Source organism: Chiloscyllium punctatum, chromosome 15 (assembly GCF_047496795.1).
Source record: "Chiloscyllium punctatum isolate Juve2018m chromosome 15, sChiPun1.3, whole genome shotgun sequence".
In the NCBI taxonomy this organism is placed as follows: Eukaryota; Metazoa; Chordata; class Chondrichthyes; order Orectolobiformes; family Hemiscylliidae; genus Chiloscyllium; species Chiloscyllium punctatum.
This window is the reverse complement of record NC_092753.1, coordinates 59663634-59680662: the sequence shown is the minus strand read 5'-3', so window position 1 is coordinate 59680662 and position 17029 is coordinate 59663634. Positions and strand designations below refer to the sequence as shown.

The window sequence follows — 17029 nt, the reverse complement described above, 5'->3', positions numbered from 1 at the left end:
GTGGCACCACGTTTACCAACCTCCAGTCTTCCGGCACTTCACCTGTGACTATCGATGATACAAATATCTCAGCAAGAGGCCCAGCAATCACTTCGAGCTTCCCAGAGAGTTCTCGTGTACACCTGATCAGGTCCTGGGGATTTATCCACCTTTAACCATTTTCTTAATGTATTTGTAAAAACACTTTGAATTCTCCTTAACTCAATTTGCCAAAGCCATCTCATGTCCCCTTTTTGCCTTTCTGATTTCTCTCTAAGTATACTCCTATATTCTTTCTACTCTTCTAAGGATTCTCTCAATCTATCCTGTCTATACCTTCTTTTTCTTAGCCAACCCCTCAATTTCTTTAGCCATCCAGCATTCTCTATACCTACCAGCCTTTCCTTTCATCCCAACAGGAATATACTGTCTCTGGACACTGGTTATCTCATTTCTGAAGGCTTCCCATTTTCCAGCCATCCCTTACCTGCAAACATATGCCCCCCACCCCCAATCAGCTTTTGAAAGTTCTTGCCTAATACCGTCAAAAGTGGCCTTCCTCAAATTGAAAATAAACATATCGCCTTCCTTAGCAGACAGAAAAAAATTAAAACTTGTACCCTCTGAGTTGAAATACAGTATCACCTGCACTTGAAATGATTAAGTTCCAACATTGGCAAATGAACGAACTTAACGTAACTTTCATCACTGTATTTCTAGGTTTAGTTTTCGTCTATCGCTTTTCTGGCATTCTTGGACCCTCAAACTTCACGTTAACGATTTCTGTTTTACCTTGACTTACCTCTATGATATATAACAGCTTTGCACATTTCATCCTTTGACTCCACTATTTAGTTTAAAACTCCCTTTACTTCGGTAGCTATGCGCTTTGCGAGAACAGTGGCTTCAGTGTGGTTCAGGTATATAGGCCTGCCAAAAGACATAGACCTCACTTTAGAATGTGCTCATGCCAGTGGCCCACAAGCTGGCATCCACCAGTCTTCAACTACATTTTCATTGCTCAATCTTTTGTGTTCTATGCTAAGTTGCAGTAGTTTGGGTAATAATCCAGACTTGGAGGGTGACCCAAATGACGTAATTTGAGCAGAATGTCATTTTTTCATTTTATGATTAAGTTACTTCTTCAAAAAACTCAATCAAGTTTGTGAGACATGATTCTCCACGCACAAAGCCATGTTGACTGTCCCTAATCAGTCCTTGCCTTTCCAAATACATCAAAATTAGATGATACAAGGCCAAAATAAGAGGCCCTGTATCTGATCATAGCTAACATTTATAACTAAATGAAATGACAGTGCACTGTCATAGGAGCAGACATAAGCCAGACAACAAGTCTGCGTTGCCATTCATTGGGAAAAATCCTAAATTCACTTTGCTGCCTTGTCCCTAGAACTCTGAATTCCCTTACTGATTAAAAATCTTTCAACCTTGAATATACTTAACGACCCAGCTTCAACAGCTGAAAATGTGTTGCTGGAAAAGCGCAGGTCAGGCAGCATCCAAGGAACAGGAGAATCAACATTTCAGGCATAAGCATGCCCAAAACGTCGATTCTCCTGCTCCTTGGATGCTGCCTGACCTGCTGCCCTTTTCCAGCAACACATTTTCAGCTCTGATCTCCAGCATCTGCAGTCCTCACTTTCTCCTCGACCCAGCTTCAACAGCCCACTACAGCGAAGAATTCCACAAACCTACTACCCTCAGAACAATTTCTTCCTCACTTCCATTTTAAAATGCGACCTCTTATGCTAATGTTATGCTCGATGGGTGAACAACCTTTCTATAAGTATTGTGCCCAGTTCAAAAAGTTTGCTATGTTACAATAAGACCACCTCTCATTCTTCTAAACTCCAATAAGTACAGTCCCAACCTACTTAACTGTCTCCTCATAGAAGCAGCTGAACCTTCCCTGGACTGCTTCCAATTCCAATAGATCTTTCCTGAGAAAAGTCATCCAAAAACTTTCCCTGAATTCAAGTTGTTGTCTTGTGTAGTTTTAGGAAACCTCCATATTTTCATAAACAAAAACAGGAATTGCTGGCAAAGCTCAGCAGATCTGGCAGCATCTGTGGAGAGAAATCAGTGTTAATGTATTGAGCCCAGTGACTTTCCTCGGTACTGATGGCAGCTAGGAAAAGGTTGGCTTTTATGCAAAAGAAATGGCGGGGGAGTCAATAGTAGGTGGAGATAGAGCCCAAGGAGAGAGAAGAACAGTTGCATAAATGAAGTAGTGGATAAAGATCAGCGCAGAATGAGTAACTACTAATGGGAACAATTAAATGGCTAACTTTGGATTATATATCACAAAAGACTATGTGATAACAAAGCCTGATGTGTCGAAGTTGGGGTAAGGACTTGGGAGAAGGTGCCTGAACACTAAAATTATTGAACTCTAGGTTGAGACCAGGAAGTTGTACAGTTCCTAAGCAGAAAATGAGGTACTATTCTTCCAGCTTGCCAGATCTTCACTTCAACACTCTTCATTATTTTTAGACACCATTTGCTTTGAAATAAGGTCAAAATTCCATTTTCCTTCCCTATTACCTGAAACATCTGTATGCTAACTTTTTGCAATTCATGCATGCAAACCTCCAAAACCCTCCAATTCGTAGCTTTCTGCAGTCTTTCTACATTTAAATAATATCCAGTTACTTGATTCTTCCCACTAAAGTCCATAAGCTCTCAATTTTCCAAATTATATTCCACTTGCCAAACTTCTGCCTACTTGCTTGAACTACTTGTCGACTTTTGTCTTCACTACTTACCTTCCCAACTTTTGCGTCATCTGGAAATTTGGTGATTGCACATTCATCTTTCTCATCCAATTCACTTATGTATTGTAAATAAATCTGGCACCAGCACTGATCTAGTGGCACTCCCCGATTTGAGGGCTGCATTCTGAAAATGTTCCCTATATTCTAACTCTGCTTTCTATTTGTCAGCTCATCTTTCTCTATCATGTGCTTCTATTTTCTCAAGTAGCCTAATGAGTGTTACAATATCGAAAACCTTCTCAAAAATCCAAATATATTACAGCCACTGTTTCCTCTTTGGCTATTCTGCCTGTTACCTTTTCAAAAAAATTACGTTTTCAGGCATGATTTCCCCTTCATCAAGCCAGACTGACTTTTTTGATCATATTATGTAATTCTAAATGCTCTGCTATTACAATCTTTATGACAGATAGTAACATCTTCTGAAAACCTGTGTTAATCTAACTGATCTACAGCTATCATTTTTGTCTCCTTCCTTTTATAAAATAAAAGGTGTTATACACAATTTTCTAATCCCGAGACCTTTCCAGAATCTATGGATTCTCACCAGTCCACCCATTATCTCTGTAGGTACTTTCTTTAGTAGTCTAGGAGACTTATCAGTCTTTAGCTCCTTAGCACTTGTTTGTTTTCCCTCGTACAGCTTTTCCGTAGTTATTTCCAGACCTCTTTTTGCCCACTGATTATTTTGTAACTTTGGGATGCAATGAGCTTTTTCTACTGTGCAGACTGATGCCAAGTATTTATTCAACTCCTCTGTTTCTAATAGCTGCAAGAGGTCAATGATTGGGTATTGATAATTGAGGGGTATACAACATTCAAGAAGGTAAGTAATGATTGGCAGCAGTTTAAGTCAAGGATAGCATTTGCGTAATAGTTAGAAATGATCTTGATTCAAGAGATCAGTGAAATATTTGCTTGGGTCGAGAAAATGAATAGTAGGGGAAAGAAGCCAGCAGTGGGAGTGGTCACCAATAGTGAACTGAGTGTGGGACAAAGTATATAGGAAAACACATCTGGAGCTTATGATAAGGGACAGCGAAACTCAGGAATGACTTATCTGTACAAACTGCAAACATCACACCAACCTAGCTGAACAGCCCACAGAATGCATTTGGGATTATTTCTTAGAGCAACATGTTATGGACCTCAAAGAGAGCATGTTATATTGAACCTGGCATTGTGCAATGTAATGGGATTAATGAATGACCTAAGAGTAAAGGTAGCCTTGGGCAGCAGTGACCCAGTATGATTCAATTATACATCCAATTTGAAAGGCACAGCATTAAGTATAAAATACTAATCTTAGACTCAAAAACGGGCAACCACATGGTCAAAAAACTCAGCTAGCTGAAGTGAACTGAGATACTAGATTAGGTATGGACCAATACGTCATGACAGATACTTAAGGGGAAGTTTTAGAATACTCAGGTTATTTATTTTCCTACTACAGTAGGAAAGAGGATGGGAATTTATAGAATACTTTGAGAGAGTTCTAAGAGCAACATGCTCTTGATCCAACTAGACAGCAGATTACATTGGACTTTACCTCAGAGGAGAGTTGGCTAATAATTTAGTCGATGCTAGTTGTTAGTTTTCCAAAATTCCATTGATTCAAGAAAGATTCCAGCAGATTACAACATAGTAGATAAAATGCCTCTAAAACAGAAAGTTATAGGTCACTTAGTTAGATGTTTGTTGTACACACTTAGAAAAATTCAAAGTACCCAGGATGAATCAGCATGGTTTTGCCAAAGAGAAATTGTGTTTGACCAATTTATTCGAGTTCTCTGAATGAGTAACATTTGCAGTAGATAACAAGGAGCCTGTATATGCACTATACTTGGATTTCCATGAAGCATTTGATATAGTGCCACATGAAAAGTTATTGTGAAAAACAAAAGCTCATGATGCAGGGAATAGGTAACATCAAAATAGATAAAAACTAATGTTCAGAATTAGATATAAGGAAGTTGCAGACTCAATTGAGTGTTATTGGGCAAACATCCAGCAGATGGAGTATAATATTGAAGGAAAATGATTAGTTTAGATTAGATTCCCTACAGTGTAGAAACAGGCCCTTCGGCCCAACAAGTCCACACCGACCCTCCGAAGAGTAAACCACTCGGTCACATTTCCCTCTCACTAATGCACTTAACACAATGGGCAATTTAGCATGGCCAATTCACCTGACCTGCACATCTTTTGGACTGTGGGAAGAAACTGAAGCACCTGGAGGAAACCCACACAGACACGGGGAGAATGTGCAAACTCCACAGACAGTCACCCGAGGCTGGAATCTAACCTGGGACCCTGGTGCTGTGAGGCAGCAGTGCTAACCACTGAGCTAAGTTGTTCACCTTGGCAGGAAGGAAGACAGACAAGAGTATCGCTTAGATGGTGAATAACTGCAGAATTTGGAGATGCAGAGATATTTAGGAGTATTACAGTATGCAATTGCAACAGTTAATTAAAGCAGCGAATGGGATTTATGTCGTTTTTACATGAGGAAGTGAACAGAAAAGCATAATTATGCTTCAACTATACAGAGCATTAGGGAGGCTAATTCCTGAATAGTGTGTGTAGTTTTGGTGTCCTTATTAAAGGAAGGATAGAAATGCATGGAGGGAAGTTGCAATGAGGTTTCTTAGATTGATCCTGGAGTGAGGTGGTTATGAAGAAAGGTTGTACAAGCTGGACTTCTTTCCATTAGAATTTAGAAGACAGAACAATGATTTAAGTGAACTGTATCTTGCACAGTTCTGCTAAGGTAAACTTGGAAAGGATGTTGAGTTCAGATCTGGGGGAGGGGAAAGGTGTAATTTTAAAATTAGGACTTTGGAACCTCTGCCTCAGAAGCTGAAGAAGGTTGCTGGAAGTGGCAAATATTTGAAATCAAGGGGGAAGATTCACTCCCTACTTATCGAGACTCAAAGGTTCTCAGTAATGGATGGGAACATGAAATTTGAAACACAAATAAAATCAATGCAATGGAACAAGATATTTGGCCTTGACTGAAAGAGCACTGTATGTAGAAATATAGTGAGTTATAGTAATATAAAAAAAGAGACTTGCTAAACTCAGATTGACTCCAAGCAAATTTCCTCTAAGGATGCGGAGCTGTATGCAGAACGCACACTGTGGTTTAATTAGTGTTGTATGCAGTTTTATCATTACTTCACCACCTCCCCCAATCTACTTTCAAAACATCCAACCCTTTAATACCTCCTACCCAACATAGTACACACTTCCTCCCTTGCTAGGTTAATACAGTTGAAATGATCTACTTCAATAATAGACTTATGCATTTTATAAATAGAAGGTTTGTTTTCAGACGTTTCATCACCATACTAGGTAACATCATTAGAGAGCCTCCGGTGAAGCACTGGTGGTAATGGCCCGCCTTTTATTTATTGGTTATGAAATAATGGTCTCCTTTGATGTAATAGCCCTATTCACATGCCATTCAGAGTTGTCGCAGTAGAACGAAAAGCTAATGGGGAACTTCAAACCAGCATCTACAGGAAAACAATACATATGGACCAAATACTGAACTACAGATGCAATCATCCCAACATCCACAAACGAAGCTGCATCAGAACATTATTTCAACGAGCCACCACACTGCAGCACAAAGGAACTATGAAAAGCAGGGGGAAATCGCCTCTCCAGCGTATTCAAAAAGAAAGAGTACCAAATGAACACAGTCCGATTTCTCAGCAACAACCCAAACAAGACGACAAAATGTGTCCAGAAACCCTAGCCACTCTCTCCGACATCAAAGACATCTCAGAAATGACTGCCAGACTACTCCGATCTCTTGGCATCATGGTAGCCCACAAACCCACCAACACATTAAAACAGCAGCTAATGAACTTGAAAGGTCCTATACAGACAAGCAAAACTAATGTCAATTACAAAATGCCTTGCAAGAAGTGCAATAAGCACTGTATTGGACAAACAGTCAGAAAAGTAGCCACCAGGATACATAACATCAACTAGCCACAAAAAGACATGACCCATTCTTACTAGTATCCTTACATATGGATGAGGAAGGACACCACTTCGACTGGGACAACACATCCATCCTAGGAAAAGCCAAACAGAGACACGCATGAGACTTCCTTGAAGTATGGCATTCCAACCAGAACTCTATCAACACGGTGACTTAGATCCCATTTACCATCCCCTGAGAAAAAGAACAGGAAATGACATCACCAACCCAAGGAAACCTAAACACAAAAAGCAGGCCATTCCACCCGTGCTTCACCGGAGGCTCACTGATGTTACTTAGTATGGTGACAAAACGTCTGAAAACAAACCTTCCAGCTCAGCGAGCAAACAAACATCCAGAACTTTAACTTGAGCTACAAATCTTCTCAAAACTTGCAAATAGGAATAGCATTACTTCAGGTGCTTCACACTGACAAAATTACCATATGAGACAATAAAAACAGACAGACAGATATAGTTAGATCTGATTGTTATTTTAGTAGCACTGGTAGGTAAGTCAGAAAAACAAAAAAGCAGCAGTTGGAAAATGTTTTACACAATTTGCAAATCAAAATAAGTTAAAACACGGACAGCAACTAAATACATGATGAGAAGAAATAATAACTGGTAATACATTATTGTAATATCACAACGAGTTGATATTAATGGAATTAATCACGAATACGGAATTGTTTCCTGCTAAAATTGGGAAATAGTTAAATGCACTTGATAATTTATATTTTCAAAGTACAAAAATATCTATCCAATAAGTATCCCATTATAATCAGAATTAGAACTGCTTCAAACCCAATTGCAACAGATAAAAACATAACTCCCACGCTCAAGTAACAAATTTCCGAAGGTTAAAGCAGTAGTTTTACAAAAATGCACTCACAACTGAAGCTCAAGTCATTTATTACAATCATATCACGTCACTTTATTTTTGATAATAAAATGCACACTATGTACTGATTAGAACTGAACACATGACTACTAGTTCACATATTCCTGATGAAGTGCTTTTGCCCGAAACATCGATTTTACTGCTCCTCGGATGCTGCCTGAACTGCTGCGTTTTTCCAGCAGCACTAAACCAGAATACTAGTTCAAACGGATCTGACATACTGACAGGATCAAATCACAAAGAAAAACAACACTAAAGATCACTGCAAGGCAGGAGTAAATCAGATGGGAACTTCCAGTAATCATGATTAACATCATCCATGAATGCATTCCTGGATATCCTTTAAAATGAGAAGCAAACCGCCCATTCTAAAGTTTCAACACATTATAAAATCTTTTACTTCAAATTATTTACACGTTTTCCATTCTTAGCATAATCAGTAGCTTCTATTTTCGTTGGAAGATTTCAGGTTTCAAAACAAGCAAGATGGTACATCTTAAGGCTGAACCATACCTTATATAATATTGGTGCCATAAAACATTTTACAACACTATTAAGAGATTAATAGTCACAGATACTGTGTTTTTAAAAATATAGCCTCATTCTATATCGGTGTTGATCTATTTAGTCTTGAATTCTCTTTCAATTATTGTGCTTTTCAGCTCTGATTTCTGAACTTGGGAAAAATACATCTCCCTTCCCTCATATTTTCTACTCTACAGACATTTCTGAAATTCTGAAGACGTCATTTCTATCTGCCCCACTGTTGAAACTATTTAGCAAAAAAATGCTATCATTCTAAAACAATTTTGCTAATTTTCAGAGATCCTCTAACCCCAAAGGACATGCAGACAACTGTAAACCCATGAGGAAACTACAATGGAACATATACAGGTTTTCTCTCACTGAGTTCTACAGCTAGACTTGTAAAATTACAATTCTGAAGCTGATATTAAATTCTGTGTTGTTTGTCTACACTACAATGAAGATAATTATTTTTATTTAGAAAAATCAAAGAAAAAGCCAGGAGACAAATTTGCACCAATGAGGAAGGAATTGTTTCAGCAATATGATAAACACTGGTACAGAATACTGTGTAGACTGCTTTAAATTTTACCATGACTATTTACTCTTTAGCAAATAAAGTCAAAAAAAAAGTTAAGCATGAAACAATTATTACATACAGTCAACACACAGAACATATTTAAAGTGTTTAGTTCTCTCAAAAAAAATGCAATGTTGAAGCTCAAAATCTACTTGCTGACATATGATATGTGAAAAAAAAATCAAGTGGAGGAGGGAAGTGAAATACAATCTCTTTGCTCAAATAGCAACAATGCTACAAATCCAGCAAAAATCCACGTTTCACTTTGACCATATATAGATACAAAATAATATTTTGTGTTTTCATAACTTTAAAGAACAACCTTGGTGAGCTCCTCACTGTAGAAACCCTAGCCTCTGACATGCTTTATAAGATTTTACTTCTAGTTGGGTTCAGGTAAGTTGGGAATACAAATTTGTGTTAGCTTTCATTACAAGAATGTTGCAGCACAAGGTGACATCTTGCTGCCATTATATAGAGTATTACTAAGACCACACTTGAGAATACATGTTCAGTTTAGTATTTTTATTCGGAAAATACCTGCCTTAGAGGGTTTGCAAAATAAGGTTCACTAGTTTGCTTTCTAAGGGGGACAGGAAGGCAGAGTGAATAGAATGGGCCTATATTCTCTGAAATTTAGAAAAACTTGCCAAGTTTTTCAAGGTTTTGATACAGTAGGAACTTAGAAGCTATTTTTCATGATAAGGGAGTCAAAATAAAAGGGTCACAGCCTCAGGGATTGCAGGTAGTGTACTGGCATCGACAGAAAACTGGTTACCAGAGGGGAGACAAAGAGCAAAAATAAATGATCTATTTCCAAATGGCAGCTAGTGACTAGCAGGTAGGTTTCAAGACTCTAAACTCCGGAACTGTTCTTATAGACTGAAAGGTCGCTAATGTAAACCCACTAATGAAAAATAAGGCAGAGAAAAAGTATGGAATTATAGACTGATTAGTCTGATATTAGTAGTAGGGAAAATGCTCAAGTCCATCATAAAAGTTGAACAGCACAACACTTGGAAAACAGTGACAGGATTGGACAGATTCAGCATGGGTTTGTAAAAGGAAATCATGCTCATTGGAATTTTGAGGATGCAACTAATAGAATTGATAAAGCGAAACTAGTGGATGTGCTTTACTCGAATTTCCAGAAAGATTCGATAAAAATCCCATACAAGAGATTAGTGTGTAAAATTAAAGCACATAGCATTGGGGGCAAAGTACTAACATGAATAGAGGACTTGCCGGCAGCTGGAAACTACTAGAGCTTGTCCTCCAGCTGCACTCCATACACATTAACATTTAAAATGAGGGAGATGTACTATAAATGAACTAGACACAATATCCCCAAACATATCGTTAACACAAAGTTAACTGGGAGGATGAACAGGAAGGAGGATACAGAGATTTGAACAAGTTGAGTGGGTAGGCATATGCATGGCAGGTGAAATATGATGTGGATAAATATAAGGTTATCCACTTTAGTGGCAAAAACAGCAATACAGATTTTGTCTAAGTGGTGATAGATCAGCAAAGGAAGAAGTGCAATCATACACCAGTCACTGAAAGCAAGCTTGAAGGCGTTGAAAGCTGTGAAGGAGGGAAATAGAATGTTGATGTCCATAACACAAGGATTTGCATACTTGAGCAGGGATGTCTTGCTGCAAATGTACAGGATCTTGGTGAGACCACCTGGAGTACTGTGTAATGTTTTGGTCTCCGTATTGGAGGAAGAATGTTCCGACCATGCAAAGAGCGCAATGAAGATTTAGCAGACTGACTCCTGGGATAGCAGGACTGACATATGGAGGGAGACTGGATCATTTACTGCGCTTAATTAGTGAGGGATCTCAAAAGCCTATAAAATTAAAACAGGACTAGACAAGGTAAACATAGGAAGGATGTTCTTGATAACCAGGGAGTCCAGAGTCAGGATCACAGTCTAAGGATTCAGGATAAGCCAATTGGAATGAAAACGAGGAGAAATTTCTTCATACAAGATAGTGAAACTGTGAAATTTTCTGCCATAGAAAACAATTTAGGCCAAAACATTGAATGCTTTCGAGGAGTTAAATCTTGGTCACAGGGCTAAAATGGCCAAAGGGTATGAGGAAAAAAGCAGGAACAGGTTTTTGATTTGGATGATCAAGTTATAATCATATTGAATGGCAGAGCAGTCTTAAAGGGCTAAACAACCTCATCCTGCTCCTACTTTCTATGTTTTGGTGTCTGTCATTTAAGGCCAAGTTAAGAAATTTCATCACTCAGAAGACAGACAATTTGGAATTCACTACTCCAGAAAATACAGCTTTTCAATCATTGCACAATTTCAATAATTTGATTAGAAATTAATTGTGGCCACGAGAGGAAGATTGGATGAGAATATAGAGGCAGCTGAAAAAGATCAGACATCATTTTATCAATTGTAAACCAGGTTTAAGATGCTTAATGGATACTTCTACAAGTGCTGTTAACAAAGGGGAGCTTGCAAATGGACAATACATGAAAGCTTTTGATAAAGTGCCACATTCAAGCCAGTATGGAAAATAAAATTTTATGGTGCACTGGGGTAACGTAATAACATGGACAGAAGATTGGCTTGCTGACAGAAAACAGAGTGTGTGCATAAATGGATCTCTGCCTGATTGGCAGGAATCCAGTGGTTTATACTTTGCCTCAACTTTAAACAATTTATATTGATGAGGGAGGTGACAGAAGTAAAGGTATTGCAAATAAATTCAAAGATGACACAAAGTCAGTAGAAAAGTATATTATGAAGATGGCAAAGGAACTTGCAGAAGGACGTAGACAGATTTAACAAGTGAACAAAAATCTGGAAAACTGAGTAAAATGTGTGTGACGTTGATCATTTTGGCATGAATAAAAACAGTCAAGTATGACTTTCATGAAGAATGACTGCAGAATTCAAGCTGCAGAGGCTTACGTTTAAACGGAGTCACAAAAAGTTAATATGCAAGTATAGCATGCAAGTAAAGGTGGCTAATTCAATGCTGTCCTTTAATGCAAAAAGAATTGAACATAAAAATGTCATGCTTCGATTATAGAGGAAATTGGTGAGACCAATCTTGAACACTCCATGTGGTTCTGCTCTCTTTAAGAATGCAAATGCAATGTAGTTGGTTCACAGAAGGCTTACGAGATTGATACCTGGAATGAGCAAGTTATCTTATGATGATGACTAGTCTTATTTAGAAGACTAAGGGACTAGTTGATTAAAGTGTATAAATTCCTGAATAGTTTTGACAATGCATCTTGTTGTGGGTCAGTCCAGACCTATGGGACAGTACTTTAAAATCACAAGTCGCCTTTTCAAGACAGAGATGAGAAGCATTTCTTTCCTTCAGAGGAACTGTGAAAAACTGCGATGTTACCTTAGGTAGTGGAGATGGGGTCACTAAATATATTTAAACACAGAGGTGAACAGATTCTCATTAGGTAAGGGATTCATGAAATTATTGGGGATAGGTCTTATTGATGGCAGTTCAGACTTGAGGGGCAGAATAATCTCCATGTGCATCTATTTCTTATGTTTGTTCTTATTTCAACATTCTCACCACAAAATATTTGTGCAATATGTATTTATATAGCATAAAAACTTAACATAAAAAATACCACTTAACCTTTATGTGCAGTCAGAATCATAGAGCTGTACAGCATGGAAACAGTCCCTTCAGTCCAACTCACCCATGCCAACCAGATACCCGAAATTAATCTATTCCCATTTGCCAGCATTTGGCCCTTATCCCCCAAAGTCCTTCCAGTTCATATACAGATGTTGTAATTCTGCCATTTCCTCTGGCAGGTCATACAATATATGCACCACCCTCTGCCTGAAAAAGTTGACCCTTAGATCCTGAATGGAAAGATCCTTGGTCGTGTGTATGTACAGAGGGATCTTGGAGTCCAAGTCCATAGATCCCTGAAAGCTGCCACCTAGGTTGATAATGCGGTTAAGGCGGCATACGTTGTGTTAGGTTTTATTGATAGAGGGATTGAATTCCTGAGCCATAATGACATGCTGTAACTATACAAAATGCTAGTTTGGCCAGACTTAGAATATTGTGTACAGTTCTGGTCGCCCCATTACAGGAAGGATGTAGAAGCATTGGGAAAGGTGCAGAGGAGATTTACCAGGGTGTTCCCTAGTCTGGAGGGAGGGTCTTGAGGAAAGGCTGAGACACTTTGGGTCTGTTCTCCTTGGACAGAAGGCAGCTAAAAGGGGATTTAAGAGAGACATGCAAGATGATCAGAGGATTAGATAGGGTAAACAGTGAAAGTCTTTTTCCGAGGATGAGTACGTCACTTGTATGAGGACGTCACTTGTATGAGGGGGCACAACTGCAAATTGAGGGTGATGGATTTAAGACAGTTGTCAGAGGCAGGTTCTTTACTCAGACAGTGATAAGGGCGTGAAATGCCCTGCCTGCCAATGTAGTTAACTCAGCCACATTAGTGGCATTTAAACAATCCTTGGATAAGCAGATAGATGATGATGGGATAGTGATGGGGATGGGCTTAGGTTAGTTCACAGGTCGGCGCAACAGAGTGCCAAAGGGCCTCTTCTGCACTGTATTGTTCTTGTGGTTCTGTTCGCCGAGCTGGGAATTTGTCTTGCAAACGTTTCGTCCCCTGTCTAGGTGACATCCTCAGTGCTTGGGAGCCTCCTGTGAAGCTCGGCGAACAGAACCACAACAACGAGCACCCGAGCTACAAATCTTCTCCCAAACTTTGAACTGTATTGTTCTATTTTCTATTAGATCCCTTTTAAAACTTTTCCCTCGCACCTTCCAATACGTTTCTGATTACTCTCAAAACTAAATTTTCCACTTACTGAAATAACATTTTAGAAATGAATCCTTAAAATGTGGTACAAAGCAGACACTGACTACATTTGACATACTATAAACTGTCATGATTGGGGGAAAATACTAAGAATGACATTTAAGATCAATAAAAGTGGTAGTCCGCAAATTAGTTTAAAGCCATGCCGATATCCAATATCCAGAATGACAGATCAAAATAGATTATAGGTTAAATCAGAATGATGACTCCGACTTCTAAAACTGACTTTTTCCAAAGTCTGAAAAACCATTGCAGAAAAGTGAATTCTAGAGCTTTTGACTTTTCTGTAAATAAACAAAAGGCTCACGACATCACTACAAAATTTTCAAAAATCGAATTTTCTGGTTATGAACATTGAAAGTTTATAATGAATGAGAAATTAGACAACTTTCAAATTCTATTGGAGGACAAGTTTCAATTCAGTAAATAATACCGGAACAACGTGCGTAAAACCAGCCAACTAATAATTAAATACCGCAACATACTATTTGCATTATATCAGACAAAAAGAAACAAACACAAGTAACAAATTGAAAACAATCACAATTTCACAGAATGTAAAGTGAAGAAAGCATTCCGCATTGGTGCATCATTCCAGCCTACCAAACACATGTACTTTGTCTCATTTAACGAAAATATCCAATCCCTTTTCCCCTCGTTAAACACTAATAATATGCCAATGTGGTATAAGAATCGCCTGTTCACGTTACTGCAATATCCCTGGGCGTTAAGAACTTTGCGAAGACGCTGTTATGAATCCTACATTACTGCTGGGGCGGACGGGAAGAAAACATGAAGATTACTTTCTCTGTAACAATAACTCAAATATTACTGGCGAGACTCCGGTTGGAAAAAGGTAACATTTCAGGACGAATTTGCAAACTTGCTCACTGTTAGCGATCCTAAATGCCACTCCTGACGTCTCTCCCAAATGATAAGCGCTCAGCAATCCAGACAGGGCATGAAGAGTTCAAGATTGGGTTTAAGTAGCGTATATGTAGTACTTATCATCAGGCCCGCATTAACTGGCTCAATGACAAGCTGCATCATCAGAACTGCCTTTTGTTTATTATAAACAATAAACATCTCTACTTTTTTTGGGGGGGGGGGGTTAAAGGGAATAGATTTACGGATCCCTCACTCTCGCCCACTCCAAACCTACAGAGGACGACCACCCCACCCTGGTTTTGAAATTTCTGTCCCAAACAAAACAATACTGGGCCAACTAGCAGCTTGGAACCAAACTGTTCCCACAATCGAGTGAACTGGGGTGGGAGTTTCTCTCCTGTCGGGACGGGGACCGTTCCTAGTGTTAGCCTCCCCACAATATCATCTCTTCCCCCCACCCCCCCACCAAGTACCTGTGTCGGTGTTGATGCTCCTCCCCGCCTCCATGCACCATGACTCCGCCGCCTTGTAGCCCGGCGCTGCCGTCCCGTCCCGCCGGCCTGCCCTGCTCCACATGCGGAATGAGCACGTCCTGCAGCCCCAGGTCGAAGCGCCGGTGCTTGGAGGAGTCGGGCAGAAAGAAGATGGCCCCGAAACACAGGGTGATGAAGGCGCTGAGGATGAGCAGCAGGATGAATTTCTCCGACAGCCGCAGGGTGGCTCTGTGATGCGGGTAGAAGGAGGCGGGCGAGCTCGGGCTCAGAGCCGCCAAGCGACGGCTCGACACCGGCAGCAGCGCGGGGCTCGACATCCTCCTCCTCTTCCTGCTGCTGCTGCTGCAGCCGTCACCGGGCACCCGCCGTCAAACTTACAAAAAAAAACAACAAAAAAAGCCGCCTTCAGGTGTTTGACAACCCGCGCGGCGGACTTATCACGCCGTCCGGCGGAGCACGGGAACAAGCTGAACCGCCGACATCCGTCCCGACCGCGCGCTCTGATACTAACCGGCCTGGAGCTTCCAACCGTCACCGTCCCTTAGACTGGCCCAGGGACAGCGGCACTGCGCCTGCGCCGCCCCACAGTGCCCGTGGGGGAGGGGCAAGCGGGTGGAGGATCCAGTCCCGCCCCCTTCCCGGGACCTTCCTCTGCGCATGCGTCTATCACACCCCCCACCCCACTCTATGATGGTGTGGAAAGTAGCTACTTTGCCACTCAATACCAACGGTGCTAGACCGCTTCTTGCAGCGGCACAAATACACTGTCCTACTTACCCTTTAAAACAACCTCGACAGTCAGGACAGCACTTCCAGCCGGGCCTCCTGGCTCCAAAGCACGGACATCACCACTAAGCCGCAAGAGCTGTGCCCCACCGCTGCTGCCGCAGATACTTTCTCATCAACCCTTGGAGCTGGTGGGAATTGAACCCAGAGGCAGCGTCACCGCAAACAGCCTTCCTGTGCTGTCACGCATTCTGCAGCAGGAACATGCTTCTCACTTTTGGCAGGAAGATGTGGCGCTACATTTGAATGGGAAATTCATTTCTTTTTAAAAGCAATAATCTTTATATGCGCAGATGTGGAGGAACAAAATCCTGGAAAACACTCCGTAGAGTCAGCCTCATTGCAGAGAGTTGAGTCCTGTCTTAAGTTATATTGTAAGCGCTAGCTTTCAGAGCACTGCCCCTTATTCAGGTGGTTATGGAGATCATTCTTCACAATCACTAAATGAAGGAGCAGTGCTCAGAAAGCTAGTGTTTCCAAATAAACGTATTGGACTATAACCTGGTGTTGTGAGATTTTTAACATTGTACGCCCCAGTCAACACCAGCATCTCCAAGTCATTGATTCCTGTGGATCACGATGGAAGGTCCCCAAGTTCCATATCCCTGTATGAGGATTTTCCAATGTGCAAATTGTTGTTTCTGTACCACAAACTGGGGTTATGTGTCAGAACTCTTGAAAGTTCTCCATGTAACAGATTCTGAGGGAATTGTCCAGGAAACTGAAGACTACCCATGCCTAGTACCCTATTTGGAGGGTTTTGAAAATTTAAGCAAACTGTTCTCAGGAATCAGTAAACTTTTAAAAACCTAGATAAACTATTGAGTAATTAATTGAATGACCCAAGTAAAAGTCCCCCAGACTCTTTACACCTTCTGCACCCCAAACGAATAACACCAACTCTATTCCCTGGATACAACTCCCCCTCTATCCCACAGAGTGGTTACCTGTGATGTTGGAACTTTAAACAACAGAATACAGCAAATTGCTACTGAGAAAAACTGGACATGGGATCCTCTGCTCAAATATCATGCATATGCAAAACCTGTCAGATCCAAAGAATAGTCTGGCTTTTTGAAGGAACCCTGATTGGACTCTCCGTCAAAAATGTGAAACTCTTCCTGTATAAGGAGCAGAATGGTAATCTGCATGTGATTGTCACTGCTCAGAAAATGCAGCTCTATAGTTCATCTGTCATAGAATCATCCGTGCTGACCAAACA

The 17029-nt window shown here is 40.3% G+C and overlaps 1 protein-coding gene across 3 annotated transcripts in view; it reads right to left on the bottom strand.

Moving 5' to 3' along the window:
• The window catches only part of man1a2 (mannosidase, alpha, class 1A, member 2), a 128770-nt gene extending 112881 nt beyond the window's left edge, over positions 1 to 15889 (bottom strand). The window contains exons 1-2 of one of the 3 annotated variants that reach the window (XM_072585227.1): positions 15799 to 15889; positions 15001 to 15394 (exon numbers count right to left, since the gene is read on the bottom strand). In XM_072585227.1, coding sequence (XP_072441328.1) covers positions 15001 to 15338 — 338 coding nt within the window. In that variant the 5' untranslated portion in view covers positions 15339 to 15394; positions 15799 to 15889. Of the gene's footprint in view, positions 1 to 15000; positions 15596 to 15798 lie in introns of those variants that run through there. The other 2 variants (XM_072585226.1, XM_072585228.1) reach the window with 2 other exon arrangements.
• Positions 15890 to 17029: the final 1140 nt, after the last annotated feature.